Raw genomic sequence first — 15,628 nt, 5'->3', positions numbered from 1 at the left:
TGCATTCGGATGGACTCCCCGCCGCTACTCACCAGCGATCCAATCCACGGCGATGCCTTCCACGCGGCTGATCCCCGTGGTGATGATATCCTCCCTCCAGGTCTGGTCACGCTTGGCTCTGGAAATCCTGTTCAGACCCATGTCGGTCCAGTACACCGTGTCATTTCCTGTGGAACGGGGCGTGCCCATTGGTCGGGCAAAAGAGAGGAAAATGAGGTGACGATGATGGCCCGCACGCTCACACACACGCACGCACTCGCACAGACAGTATTAAGCCTGGAACACACTGTGCTCTGGGAGCTGCAGTGTTTTACTGCAGAACGGTCCATTTCACCAAATGGGGCCAAGCGTTGGTTATGATGTGAGCTATGATGAAGGGAATATCCACATAGTTCATACGCTCTGCTGACACACCGGTCTCAAAGGAAGGAGGCAATCGTTGGCATGAGCCCTAATGTGGTTTTCTTTCAGATTTATGCAAATGTGTGTGTGAGTGCCTGTGTTATAAATGGCCATAGAACCCCCTTTCCGGTTTCACCGCGCTGTTTGTATATGCAATGTGTGTTAATAAGTAAATCACATCCACACCCTCGAGTATACATTGTTCCCCCCCCCCCCCCCCTCTTTCATAATGTGCTGCACTGATTCTGTTCAGAATGGATGCTGGTCATCATCCCCGGCATAAATTCATTACAACACATGCAAGTTAAAGATCCAATTGTTAAGCTCTTTCGCAAACAGAATCGGGGGCAAAAAGTGTCCCATGATCACGGAGGGGGCTTTGCGCTGCTCATGCCTCCTCTGCGACGAAGAACTCGCTCTACCCCCCTGGCCTCTCTAGTTGACGGCTAGTTAATAAAACGTTGAGGTCACGTAATGTGTTTATTTGTGCTCCACTGTTGATGTTGTCTTCACACTGCGTTAGCACATATCCAGTGCGCGACAGGAAACAGCTGAAGGGCCATCATCGCTTCACGCCTCCGTGGCTCTGCCCTCCCCATAATGCCATGCAAATGACATGCCGGACGGCTATCGGCTCTCACCCTGCCCGGGCTTAGTGGAGCATTTGCATGTTCTCACCTACGCAGCGCCACAAAGGGGGTGGCGGGCCACAACCTGTTTGGCTAGCTAGGCAACGTTTGATTTGAGTCGGGTGGGGGGGGGGAGCTCAGCTCGGTTATTCCCCTACTTACCCGGCTTCACGACACCACGGTCACACATTGAGATTGCTACTGACCTTTCGGTTACCCCTGCATAGATTTCAGGCACTCGTGGCGTTGCTTTTGAGATAACGGAGTGGCCCACGATGATTACTTTGGGTGATGAAGGGCCCTACTTGCCCCTGTTGGCCCTCAGGACTTTGTGTGGAAAGGTGAAAAATAAATAAAAAAAGTTGAACAAAAAATAGTGGTGGAGAGACTCCTTGAGTGCTTCACAGTACAGTGAGATAAGGAGTCATTTTATTTGGTGAAATTCCCACTTTATTTGGATGTGCCGTGTGTGTATGTGTGTGCACTTGTGTGCGTGTCTGTGTATGAATAAGTATGTGTGAGTGCCCGTACACTCCCTTTTATTAATAGCCATACACCGCGGGGTCTATCAACACCGACGCAACCAGCCTTTAGTATATTCATAGCATTTGTCGGAGAAATAAATCGATCATATTTATCACATAAATTATGCGTGGGGAGCCGAGCGTACAGCAAACAGCAGCAGGGTATAGCTGGCAGGTCCGGGCGGCGGGCGCAGACTGGAATGCAGCTGTTATTACCTTTATCTGATATAATATCATTGGCTCAGGACCGGTCGGGGACTTGAGGGAGAGCCGGGGGTCTGGGTGTTAGCCACGGCTGAGGTTCCATTTCAATATGTCAACTTATTACTCTCTCAGCCACGCTGCTTTCCTGAAGCTTAGAGGCCATTATTCAAAATGTTACAAGCCCGCTATGAAAATAAAAAGATACATTTTTCCCTTTCATTCTCCTCTCTCTGTGGCCCTTACACATCTGATTACAAATGGGTTTCACAGCAAGGAAGCAAGGTCGGAAATTACAGGCGGTATGCGTGTGATGTTTTATGCAGCCGGGCAGAAAACTATTTTGAGGTATTTCATAGTGGGTGGGAAAATTTCAAGCAAAGGTTCATACAAATATGAACCTTAACTTTTACTAAAAGGAAGGTTGGTGATTGTGTCAGCAGGACTCAGAAGGTATGAAAGAGTAATAATGATTATACTTAACCATACATATACAGTATTAACACCATCAGGGTTCAGCTCCAAGCTATCACTAATCAAACCCTAAGGAACCAATCAGGTCCACTCTTTCTAGAGAGAAAGCCCAGGCGTCTGCACTCAAGCTATTTTTAATGTTCATTTTCCTTTCCCCGTTTGCACTCGGCCGTCTTACCCGCGTGGAAGTCCACTCCGACGGCAAACAGAGTGCCGGTGATGGGCATGAGAGCCTCTGTGTTGTCGTTGGCGTCCAAGGCGATGCCGCGGATCCCCTCGTGGATGGAGTACATCAGGAAGGAGTCCACGCCTACACAAGAGGAACCAATGAGAATCAGCAATTCCGAGCCAGATACCTTCAGAACATGGACACACGGAGGCGTGGACATATGCAAAACATATGGACGTAGGCTTAGGTCCGCGGCATCACTAATTAGTTTGCACAGGACCGCTTTGAAGCTGTAGATTTCGCAGCCTTTTTCTTTTGCAAACCTCCAGCTGAAACACTCTATATTTGTCACATTGAGGGCGGGAATAGAATGAACGCCTCACAGTGTGCCAAAACTCATTAATATTGAATCCGACTGTCCGACGGGTCCTTTCCAAATGCATAATAGGGTGATGATCTAGCAACTGAGCCTAACCAACCAAACACTTTGTATTACAAGGATGAAATCTACATTTTCCCATTGACTTAGAATGGTGGCAGCTGGTGGTTTCTGCATCCAACCAGCGTGAACCACCTAGGCCCTTAAGGGAACTACCGGTACGTGTTAGTCACCTCTGCACCGGTTCCACAAACAGACTGCAGCTTGTTTCAAAATCACATCTCCAGATTTTACTCAATTTTAATTTTATCTCTATCGAACTAGAACATCCCTAGAGTGACCCCTGAATGTAACCACATCCTGTTATACAACAGCAATTCTCGTCGCTCTGCCCTGAGGCCGCGTGGCAGGGCAGGGGGAAAGACAACACGCACCCTCGCAGGACATGCGGTCGGTGCGGAGGTTGTAGCCCAGGGTGCAGGAACAGCTGCGCGAGTTCTCCGAGGTGGGGAAACAGAGCTGGGAACATCCCCCGTTGTTGGCCTGGCACGGGTTCCTGCCTGAAGGAAGAGCACCAAACACACACAAGGGTGAGGAGGGAGGATTCAATTCAATTCAATTACATAGATTCACAAAATGCTACACACACAAGTACACTTATAGGAGCACTAGGCATAATTTCTGTGAAATTATTTAGCAAAAAATGTATCAAATTGATCATAAAATTCCGGCAGCTTTCTGTAAATCTTCTGTAAAGACGTGTATGACGCATTCCTCTCTCACATTAGAAAATAGCCTAGCATGACGGTTCCGCTTTAAGTAAGGTTTGTGTTTTCATTTTTGTTTTGCGGGCAAAACCGTGCTGCAACTGGTCGGTCGATATAGTTTATAAACTTATAAAATCAGTTTAAACAGGTCAATTTTCAGAATATCACATTGATTAATAGAACATATATTGCAATTTCACTGTAATGTGTTGTTCGATAAACATCCCAAATACATAATGACACGCTGATAAATGACGACACATAAACAACAGACCGTAATTAGCCCAAATTGTTGTTGAGAATCAATTGGGTATTGAAAGCGTAACTGTACTGTCGTTTCTTTTCTTGTTTGTTTTCATCGTTCATTCATTAGTTTTTTTGACAGGGATAATACACACTCAAAGTCATAAACATGAAGATAAATCCCCTTGCGTTGCCTCAACGTTGAACCTTAACTAAGCCTTGAGTGAGTGCGAGCGGGAAGGCCTCGGCGTGCAGTGGCCTTACCTCTCTGACCCTCGCGGTCGTACACCTTCATGTGCACCACCCCGCTGGTCTTGTTGCGCAGCACCAGCAGGTTCCGCCCGTCCCTCTTGTTCACCGTACCCAGCTGGGCCGACTCCTCGTTCGCCCACCACAGTTTCCCACCTGCGAGATTCAGAGTGGAAAAAAACGTAATTGAAGGAAAACCCACAAAAGAAAAAAAAAAGATCCATCCTTTCTGCGGCATACGCTGGAAGACAACTAGCTAGCTCTCTGTGGCGGATAGCCTACAGGCTACAGCAGCGTGAGCATGGAGGGTGAGCTTCAGGCATGGGTGCACGACATCAAGGCAGGCGCGCGTGCGCACGCACGCACGCACGCACGCACGCACACACACACACACGCACACACACACACACACACACACACACACACACACACACACACACACACACACACACACACACACACACACACACACACACACACACACACACACGCAGCCGCAAACACACACAGCTTCAGATCCTCACTATCATCAGCACTGTTAAACCCCCCCCATCCCTTCCTCGCTCCTTAACCCTATCCCCTTCTCTTCTCTCGTAGGTCCATCCCTGGAGTCGAGACCTGGGGACTTAGCCAGGGCTTCTCCACTGAGGCCTGATGGGGCTTTTCCATTCTCTAATCCACTGGTGCGCTACCCTTTGGTTGAAAGTCAAGGGGCTGTGTTGGCTTTTAATGGTATGGACCAATGAACAGGGTGTCAGGCGTCAGGCATCATATGTATAAGCCACATCCCTTGTCTGAATTGGCCACAACAGTACAGCTATTCAAAAGAGACAGTGTTCTTTTTATAGACACCGCACAATCAACTTGTCCTTGTATATTATTGTTATTATAGTGTTCCTTTTAATTTACAAGCCTTGTAATTCAAGAGGGCACTTAGAAATCCATGTGAAATCCAATCATGATAAATACTCAAAGATGTAATAAAGTGTATACAGTGTAAAAGTTGATTTCTGAAGATTAAAAGCCAGGACTATATAAAACATTGTACAGAAAATATGGATGGAAGGGATAAATATCGGGAAGATCATAAAAATATAAAATGTAATGGAATTTTGGAGGAATTCACATGGCCTTTTTTCCTATTTGCATTATTATTGTGTACTTGACTTCACTCAGTGGTTTGCTTGGTAATTCCATAAAAGCGATGCTTTTCTGAGTGAGGGCAACGTGCATACTGGATAATGATTTGGCAAGCATCTCTGATACGTCCAAAGTCGCTTAAAAATAAAAACACTTCTAATGCCCTCAAGGAATGCTAAAATAGCAACCGCTAGAATGTTGAACTTACCATGTTATTATGTTTATTTTTCCATATCAATGTTTTTCACTGACGAAAAAGGCAACATAGATACGATGTGCATTCACTTTCGGCCCCAGGCCCCAATGCTGTCATTCTAAAGACGGTAAATCTCATTTGGAGGATATCCGACAAAGCCCCCCGTGAATGAGATTGACGCGGTACACAGAGTTTACCCAACATTTGACCCCCCAGGGCAGGCTAGCCTAGATGAGCAGTGTGCCCCGTGTTAATTTGATGCCACGGGGAGCCGCGGCTCACACGGCGGCGATTGCTCACTTGTGGCCCGTCATATTTAATTTCCACCACTTGCCGGGTCAGTTTTATTCCAGGCTCGGCTGATGGATCTCGGGCACCTCCTAAAAAGGAACCGCTCACCTCGTGCTGGGGGCAAATCCAATTACCTCAGAGTTGAGGGCCCCAGAGAGGATCGACCTAGTGTCACTAACGGCGCCTTCATTACAACCCTTTCCCACATCTAGCATGAGTAATCGCTGAGTAACACAAACAAAAAGTAAGAAAGGATCAAATTTACGAAAACACAAACAAACTAGGGCTAATACAAAACCAAAACACACTTTTTTGCCACCTGAATCACACATCGCAGCATAGCGCGGTTCACAAAGTTCTTTTCATTTTGATCTGCGAACTCTTTGCTCTTGCCCTGCTGAAAGTGTGGGTTTGAATATAGCCGCGATGCGGGATGATTAAGGTTGTCTGGAAGTGTAAAACACAAGCGCTAATATGAATACAAACCCTCTATACAAACACACCCTGCGCATACAAATTCATCCCCCCGATACAAACACGCTCCTTTCCAATTTAAAGACACAAACACAGAATACGAAAACAGTAACTTATATTAAACCGCAATGACATTAACTGAAACCAGAACGGAAAGTCAAGACTTCTTGATGAATGGACGAAGGAACGTGTGTGACTTAATTTCGCTGCAGCCCTGAAAAGGCTTATTTTAATCAACATCATCAAATGAAATACTGGACGTTGGACGTGCTCTCAACTTTTAATGACAATAAAATGAGAATGACCTTTTAGGTGACTGCCATTGTAGCTCTGTGTTAGTTTGTTCATTTGTATTAATGCGGTGTGTTCGTATTGGTGGTCGTGTTTTCATATAAGGGATGCGTGTCAGTGAAATGGTGGGGGCTGGGGGAGAGTGTGCTTTATTAATATTATTAATAATAGGGGGATGCATTCATATGAGGGGAGGACGTATTCGGACGAGTGATATATGAGGTTTGTGTTACGAACTTCCAAGGCTACCCCAGATCACACGTGTTTAATACAAAATAAAAAGCGGTATTGGGATTCTGGCGTGGGGCAGCGGTGTGCCTCTGCCCTCTCAGTGCACTCTCCCTGCTCCGCGCGGAGGATAACCTTTAGGAAAGCTCTGCTCGCTTCTGCCTGTTAAGCCCCTGCTGGGTCCTGCTGTGAGGCCCCAACCGACCCCAGTCCTGCGCCCTTAGATCTCAATCTTTCTTTATTTGCACCGGATGACACGTCGGACCGAGCCTGAGCACTATAAACACAGGGCCCATCGATCAAAACCAATAGGCTTGGGCGATAAGGAACCGATGTTTAATTAATGCTCGATAGCTCTGATTGGCCCTGGCGCTACGGTGCAAGACCCAAGACGGGAGACCAAACTCATTGATGGGCTGCCTATCGATAGCAAGCGAGCTAATGAGCTAATCTCTTTGCAAAAACAAATAATACTTATACTACACACAATAATTGTCTGCGTATGCGTATCGCAATCCTAATGCTGTGAGTGTGTTTAATATGTGTTCCGTCTTTGATTAGGATTAGAGCATAAAACAATTACCTCTTGCTGTACAAGGAAGTGAGGCAAAACTCGGGCAGAGGAATAGCGTCGGAGATTCGGTGTGCAGAGCAAATACTCGGGTTAAAATATCATGTCCTCCACGGTAGCAGCCAAACGAATCGAGAGGAAAAGGGCAGCGAACCCATAGAGATGGGAAAAATCAACATTTTATACTGCATCGCCACAAGTAGAAGGAGGCAGATACTTAAAAATACAACCCAAAAAAAGGCACACTCTTTTTCACAGATTATTCATCTTGAGTCAGACCGCCGCAGAACATTGGCTACAGAGGGTGCAACAGCAAACGGACTGTGAGGCAATTTTTTATATATTTTTGAGTGTTTTTGAGTGTTTTAAGTCCAAGGAACGAATGACCAAAAACAACAACATCACAGTGGTTGAGAAACAATGCTCTCCAGTTAAAGAACACTGAAAGCATTCGGACCACATAAATATGACACACGTGTTTATTGATGATGGATGACCATCCTCCAGAGGAGTCTATCGCAGAAATGTTGATGTTTTTTTAGGAAAGGATCAGTGCATCTGGCTTGTGGTTTGTGTTGTTCAGCACATACCAGTGAAGCAGAATATTTAATTGCCAGTCTAACTATCTGACATGGTGCCTAATGAGAAAGAGCCATATTAACATTAAACGAATAGTCCATTCTACAACTACATCTTCTACATGAGTGTAGCTTTCCGTTGCTTGAATGAACTTCAAATCAAAATATTTTATCATCATGAAGTCAGCATTACTGTGGTGAAACCATGCAGTTTAATTCGTCACGCCACAGTTTTAATAATGATATCAACACATTTCCCCCATTCTCCATATAAACACAGAAGACAGCTATGTGTTTATATATTGAAGCACACAAATCTTTCAATATCTCACTTATTGAATATGCCTTTCATTCTTGTGCATTTTGGGCAGCAATTACCCAAATACTCTTGAAAACAAAGCTGCAGCTATACACGCACCATGTCTGAATGTGTTCATGCTGTTTTGCGATAATGTGGTCGCAATTCCATTATGTTTATTGTATCCAGTGATTTTGTTTTTCCGGATCTGTTCTGTGGTTCGTGTCTTATGTGCTTCGTATGGACCCCATGGGGAGCCAAGCTGACTACAGCGTATTTGAAGCTAATGGTGGATAATATCCTAAACAAACACATGCGTATGCACATATGTACAACACAAGGGAACCTCTCAGACCAGTGCTTTGCAAGGCATATGGGAGGCATGCCGCGGTACACGCTGCCATTCGGGCCAACAAACAAGACGCTGTCATTAATAGTGATGGATGGTGACTTAAAACACATCATTCCTTTGTTTTGCTGTACCTGCTACTGCGTGGAAGGTAAGCCATTAGTCCCTGTCGTCCTGCGTTCTGAACGCCATTTGTGAAACGCTGTAATGAAGTCTCCGTCCCTTTGATGCCTGTGTGTCTGTGTGCGTCTCTGTGTGTCTGTGTGTGTGAGTGTGTGTGTGTGTGTGTGTGTGTGGGGGGGGGGGGGGGGGGGGGGGGGAGCAGGCCAGCTTTTCCACTACTCAATTACTTGACCGTGCCCCGATCAGATAACAAGCCAATATACCTCAGTGGCTTTTGTGGTTTTGTTGTGCATAGAGTAGGAGACACGCAGGTTTCTAAGACAATGGGGGTGCAGTGGGCGTGTCCCCGAGGTTGGGCTTGACTGGGAGACTAATTAAAGCTCTGCGTGTGGGCTGATTGACACCGACCTCAAAAGGTAAAGGAGGACCTGTCACGGTTAATAACGTGCCTCGACAAGACCCGGTGACTTTGTTTGTTTATCTGCTGCGTGTTTGTTTGTTTTCTTAATGAAGCAAAATCGAATACAGCAGCGGGGGGAGGGGGGTGGGTTACCGCTGACAAACACACCCACATCAACACATGAAGACACACAGCCAGGCACAGACAAAGACACAGACACACACGCATACAAAAGGACATACAGGCACACACACACACCCGCACACACACAAAGACACAGACAAACACAAAAGGACACACACGCATACACGCGCACACACACACACACACACAAAGACACAAGCACATACACACAAAAAAAGAGGGACAGACACACACACACACACACACACACACAAAGAGATGCATACATACAGACTCCAAGACACAAGCAGACGTACACACACAAAACAACGCACACACCCAGCCACAGATACACCCAGCGCCACTGCTCAGTATGTACGCTCCCCTACTAATTACCAATTCTGGCAAGCTGAATGTATTGTCACAACTCAACGACATGCTCCCCATTCTCCAGATTGCAGCAGTATGGATGGTGCAGTCATTTTTTAATTCTAATGTTTTCGATTGCAAAAAATTATGAATAAATAAGTGAGAAAAAAGAACACGCATGATACAAAATGTAATTAAAAACACAGATGCTGCGTGGTGGCAAAAAACTAAAGTAGTGTCTTAAGAGACACACTGATCCGTCCTCTCTGGAGCCATCTGGAGCCAGTCACAGCCACATTCTGGTGGATCCCCTCTCATCTGCTGGGCCCGCATTGCACTTTATTCTCTACTCATGTCCAAATCTAAATGGCTGTATGAGTGATCGTGTGTGTGCGTGTGTGTTTGTGTCTGTGAGCGTGTGTGTGTGTGTGTGTGTGTGTGTGTGTGTGTGTGTCCCATCGCCGGGCTGCCACAAGTCAGCTCGGGTGATTCCTTTCGGAAGTTTTCTCAATGAACCTCGCGGTTGATGGATCAGCCGGCATATCGGACTCCGCCCGGATACCGCCAAACGAGCCGTAATGAACACCACCCACGTCCCTTTTCATTACCGGCGGTGGGGTCAGAAAAAATTAAAACAACTCCCAATCATCAATCACCGCCACACAGTGTTTTAATTACCCCGTGACCCGGGACCGCTTCCCACAAAGCCCAGCGAGGGCCAGGCCTGGCTGCACGCCTCCCTACCCACGGCGGCTTAGCCCAGCCTACACCTAATCCCTTTCTGCACTCCCCGTCGAATCCACCAGGGAGACGTGTGATGGTCTCTGCCCGACGAGCTGCACTCACCCATGACGGCCAGAGCGGTGCCCCTGGCCAGCTCCTTCTTCACGGCCTCCAGCACCTCCAGTCCGCTGCCGTCCAGGTTGCACCTGTTGATGGTGCCGTTGGCGGAGCTGATCCAGTACAGCTTGCTGGCTGCGTAGTCGAACGACAGGCCTGGAAGTGGGGGGGGGGAGACACACGGAGAGGGAAGGGTGTTGTCGGCGGCTGGTGAGCATGAGTCGTGTCGGGAGACACGTGTGTGTTTGTGTCGGTGTGGTGTGTGTGGATGACGGGGGGGGGAATGAAAGGAAAGTAGGTGGGCGGTTGAATGCAGCCGGATGGTCTTCTTGTTTTCGTTTTTTTATTTTAGGGTTGAGATCAATCGCATTTTATTCTCTGTACACCGCTGCAACAAAGTCGATCACTTCCTCAAGTCACTTTTAGGTGAATAATGTAACAGTCTGTGTTAGTAAATTCAGAGATACAAGTAGTCGTCGTCCCTAACTAGCAGATGAGCTCTGCAGAGAAAACAGAAAAATAATAAAGAACAAACTTCTAACTGATCAGTCAGTCTATCAGTCTACTTTAATTATTTTCTGACACATATGACATAAACCAACCATGGTTTTAACCCAGAATCCATTGTCCAGAACATGTAGGGTAAATGTTGTAAACTAAGTATTAGGCCAATACACATATATATTTCTATGTTCATATATATATAGGGGCGGTGTGTGGTGGTGTCCCAGCTCCTTCGGCAGGCGCTCCTCTAGAGCCAACGTCTCTATGTGACCCCTAGCCGGCAACGTCAATAATCCATCCATCCAGCCGATGACTACTCTCAAATCCATTCCCCCCCTACGGACCTCATTTTTTGTTGTTGACGGAATGCATCGACTGGCGTTGGCGACTGGAAGCGATTTCAATTGTGCATGTCTTGACGTCTCCCGTCCGCGTGCTGGATTTATCTTTGGCAGATTCACAGTCACAACGCGCCATTAATTTACTCTTGTCCCCGGGTTCGTCCCATAATCATAAATGAAGCCGGTGAAATATGGCGAGCCATATTCCCCCCCCCCCCCCCACCACCACCACTACACTCCTGCTATCTGGATTGCTGACGGGCCCAGGAGAGGGGGAGGAAATGCAGCGGAACAGGCGGCTCGCTTTGCCTGTGAAAGTGAAAGGGAGAACTTGACCTTGAGGTGTGTGTGTTTGTGCGTGTGTGTGTGTGTGTGTGTGTGTGTGTGTGTGTGTGTGTGTGTGTGTGTGCTCGTACATGTGTGTGTGTGTGTGTGTGTGTGTGTGTGTGTGTGTGTGTGTGTGTGTGTGTGTGTGTGTGTGTGTGTGTGTGTGTACACGTGTGTGCGTGTGTGTGTGTCTGTGTGTGTGTGTGTCTGTGTGTGTACATGTGTGTGTGTGTGTGTGTGTGAGAGACAACAACTGCTCAAGATGGAGAGACGTGCACACTTCATTTTTCCATCTTTGAACCGAAACTGCTCGCACACACAGATATAGATCCATCTCGCAAGGGGAGAGCGTTCACACACTTAGACTTTTCATTTCAATATGTTGAAAAGCAAAATAATGAAGCGGCACCCACTTCGCTGACAAATTACAAGGTTGATTTCCACAACAATCAAGCGAACAATCAATCGATCGTCAAAAGGCCCACTGACCCACTGGCTCCCTCTGGTTCTGATGGAGAACCTTGCTGTTGCTGCCGTCCATGTGGGCCATGTTGATGGTGTTGCCGTCGGTCCAATAGATTTTCCTGTGTTTGGAGAACGAAATAAGAGCCCGGTTAGCAAACATTCCAGGCACAAGCTTTCCTCAAGGTGTTATGCATAGTTAATGAATGTCACGGCATGTTGCCTCCAATTAGCATGCAAGAAGTACACAAAGAAGGGGCCGTCGAAGCTAATGTACTGCTGCTTTTTGTAAACCCTAAAGTAAAGACAAACACCGCCCCACAAAAGAACCAAACTGCCTGGGGCTGAACAAAAACCCCAGGGAGCTTTGGGAAACGGACCCTTGAATTGACGTCAGCACGCAGAACATAGCTTGTCAAAAAAGCAGCAAGACAACACAGATTAAAACGACAGTTGGCTTGAAAGCGGAGCACGGGTTTTTAAACGGCCCACACCGGCGAAACACCCCAACATTGACACCTTGGTTCAACGCCCTTTGAGGCATCACACTACTTCGAAACACGAAACACAAAAAAAATATTCCTGTCTTGACCCGTCTTAGTTTATTTCTTACTCGCCTGGACCTCATGACTTTCCTTAGCTTTCAATCCGCAGGTCTTTAATTCCCCTCATTTAAGGCTATGCACACAGCCCGGGGCGGGGCCCGAGCGAGCCGCACACCCCTCTAATCCACTCACCCTTTGGCGGGGTGCACCACCAGACACCGGGGCTTATCGATGCCGTGGACCACGGAGGTCTTCAGGGAGCCGTCCAGACGCGCCACATTGATCTGTGACTCATCGTTCTCCGTGCTGAGCCAGTACAAGTTCCTGGACAGCCAGTCCAGCGCCAGGCCGCGGCAGTTCACTATGTCTGGGGGGGAGGGGGGAGTGAGAGAAGGGGGGGGGGGGGGGGGGGAGGAGTGGTGTGTCACTGCAAGAAGATGGGACATCAGATACATTCAGTTGCCTTGATTAACCGAGCGTCTGTGCCATGCGTGCACAGACTCAAGACACACATACACACACACAGACACAGATACACACACGCAGACACAGAGACACAAACGCACAAATGCTGGTTGTTTATGCGAGATGACACCGCTATCAATTAGCTTGCTTTGCTCAAATGGGTAATTATGGGTCTGAAAATATAGCAGTAAGTCACTGTGTGCGATCAGACGCAATAACAATAGAAACATTAGTTCTTCCCTCCTTCCTTTCAGTGCTGCATGTTATATTTAACCATAAATTTGAATATTTACATTTATTGTATGATGTATTTTGTTTTTGCTGTGCTTGTATGCATGTGTGTTTGAGTGGTGTGTGTGAGAGTGAGTATGTGTGTGTGTGTTTGAGGGTGTGTGTGCGTGTTGCTGGTGTGTGTGCCCATGTGTGTGCGCCTCTTTGTGCGTTATTGATGTGGTGTGTGCGTGTGTTCGTGTCGGTGCATTATCGGTGTGTGTCACGCGTGTGTGTGCGTGTGTGCTTTCATGCATGGCTGCGTTCTCGGTGCGTCTGTCTGGGAGCGTGCGTGCCGCGTGGATGCACGGTACCTCCCGAGATGACGGTCTCCAGCTGCGTGCCGTTGATGAAGGCCCTCTTGATGGTCTGCGTCTTGACGTCGGCCCAGTAGATGCGCTCCTCCTGCGCGTCGTAGTCCACCACCGTCACGTCGTCGATGTCCGGCACCGTCAGCGCCGTCATCACGTTCATGTACGGGTCGTCCATGTCCACGCCGCGGATCTCAGAGCGCCGCACGTACAGCAGGAACTTCTTCAGCGCTGGGGAACCGTTAAATGAAAAAATTGTTTATTAAAAAGTTGTTAGCGCAGGGAGTGTCCTCGCCGATAATATTTTAACAAAATAACAGTGGCCGAGACGATGTCGGCGGTCATTGTTTTCCTTTTCCAAATAAAAGTTAGAAAGGGCTAAAATGTTGGTGATCACTTTTAGCGGTTGATGGCGACATTAATAACGCGGCGCAAATTCAGATTTGTATCAAAGCCTGCCCCGCCGCCGCGTACATTTAAATGTCAGAGCCATTATTAATATGCTAAATAATGCTAATGACGTCTCTAGTTATTCATGAGCTGGATACGACTGTCACATAATTTTGTAGGGGAATATCAAAAAGGTATTAAAATAAATCTATAGCCGGGGAGTACAAATACTTCGGCTCTTTTGGGTACTGAAATAATATAACTGGGTCTTTATTCTTTGAATTACTTAATATCAGGAAAACGTCTAATAAGTGGACACTAGTCAGTTGAAACTATTGAAAGTCCCGCCCTCTCTGGTAAAACTGCTAAAACCATGTAACTGATAGTCCCGCCCTTCCTTCTCGCTGCTTAACCCATGTAACTGAAACACATAGCTTCCTCCCAAGCATGCTCGGAAGTCACGCCCTCTCTCTCACTGCTAAAACCATGTAACTGATAGTCCCGCCCTTCCTTCTCGCTGCTAAACCCATGCAACTGCAACACACAAAGCTCCCTGTCAAGCATGCTCGGAAGTCCCACCCTCTCTCTTGCTGCTCAACCCATGTAACGGAAAACATATACAGCTCCCTCCCAAGCATACTCGCAAGTCCCGCCCCTCTCCCTTTCGGATAACGCTTGTTTTTAGGATCCCGTTCCAATCGTTACGTTGTGAGAGGAGAACTCCAGGGACAAGGGGTTCACACGCCCTCCACACCGTGACGATGCATTCACAGCAGGTCCGTGTTTTTGGAAGTCAAACCACCACCGCCCATCCCTGCTAACTCACCGAAGCACGACAGCTGGTCAGGCGCCAGCTTCATGAGGTGTGGACACGTGCAGGATGCCGTGCGGTTGTAGCTGATGAGGCACAGGTGCGAGCAGGGGCCACGGCCCTCGTTCGCCTCGCACGGATTGGTCGCTGGAGGGGCGAGAAACGCAGATTGTGAGTTAGGCGCCTATAGGTCTCTTTCATGATTTTGATTCCATTGATTGGTTTCCTGTCTCTAACTGTGTGCCTTTGAAAGAGGTCAACGCAGGAGAACGCATATACTCCTGCAACCCCGCATATACTCCTACACCCTTTGTTCCCTGCAAGGGAACAAAGGGTGAACTAAAGAGAAGGGAGAGGGGATGGAATCGAGGCAGGAGGGAAATGGATGGACGAGGAAAAATGAAGAAAAAAGTCAAGTGAAAACCTGAGAATGCTCCTTAAAACCCCCACGAATAGCAAAGAAAAGGCGGGCTGCCAGAGAAGAAAAGGGAGGATCAATACATGCATATGGACTAAAAGCTTTGGCCACATGTTGTTTTATGGTCCTCCACAAATTGCGTCACTCCAAGGAGCACTCTCACTCGCTCCCGACAGTATTTTAACCCAGGCCTAGTTTTGAACTCGGAAAAAATGAAAACCCTTAACACTTACGTCAACTTGTAGCCATGCAAGATAGTGATTAAAAGGAAATGTAAAAACACGCAGTTAGCAGACAAGGCCAGAGCTTTCCTCAAAGGCGATGTTCAAAAATATAAATAACTGAGAGTATCCCTGTAATTTCGGCAGAAACACTTACTCCACCGCAGCGGCATTAACACCATTTATCGTGGCGATTGCAACAGATTATCCATCAGCTTAAATCGAGGCATAACCTTGCGAATGAGCTTCCAATTA

At 47.3% G+C, this 15,628-nt stretch overlaps 1 protein-coding gene across 1 annotated transcript in view; it reads right to left on the bottom strand.

Annotated features, from left to right (window-relative positions):
• lrp1bb (low density lipoprotein receptor-related protein 1Bb) overlaps positions 1–15,628 on the bottom strand; it is a 228,399-nt gene that overhangs the window by 70,755 nt on the left and 142,016 nt on the right. The window contains exons 28-36 of the mRNA XM_056579905.1: positions 14,750–14,881; positions 13,537–13,764; positions 12,680–12,854; positions 11,970–12,064; positions 10,315–10,464; positions 4,053–4,193; positions 3,213–3,338; positions 2,409–2,540; positions 33–167 (exon numbers count right to left, since the gene is read on the bottom strand). Coding sequence (XP_056435880.1) covers positions 33–167; positions 2,409–2,540; positions 3,213–3,338; positions 4,053–4,193; positions 10,315–10,464; positions 11,970–12,064; positions 12,680–12,854; positions 13,537–13,764; positions 14,750–14,881 — 1,314 coding nt within the window. The remainder of the gene's footprint in view (positions 1–32; positions 168–2,408; positions 2,541–3,212; positions 3,339–4,052; positions 4,194–10,314; positions 10,465–11,969; positions 12,065–12,679; positions 12,855–13,536; positions 13,765–14,749; positions 14,882–15,628) is intronic.

Source organism: Gadus chalcogrammus, chromosome 20, assembly GCF_026213295.1.
Source record: "Gadus chalcogrammus isolate NIFS_2021 chromosome 20, NIFS_Gcha_1.0, whole genome shotgun sequence".
NCBI lineage: Eukaryota > Metazoa > Chordata > Actinopteri > Gadiformes > Gadidae > Gadus > Gadus chalcogrammus.
This window is presented reverse-complemented; position numbering and strand designations above follow the sequence as displayed.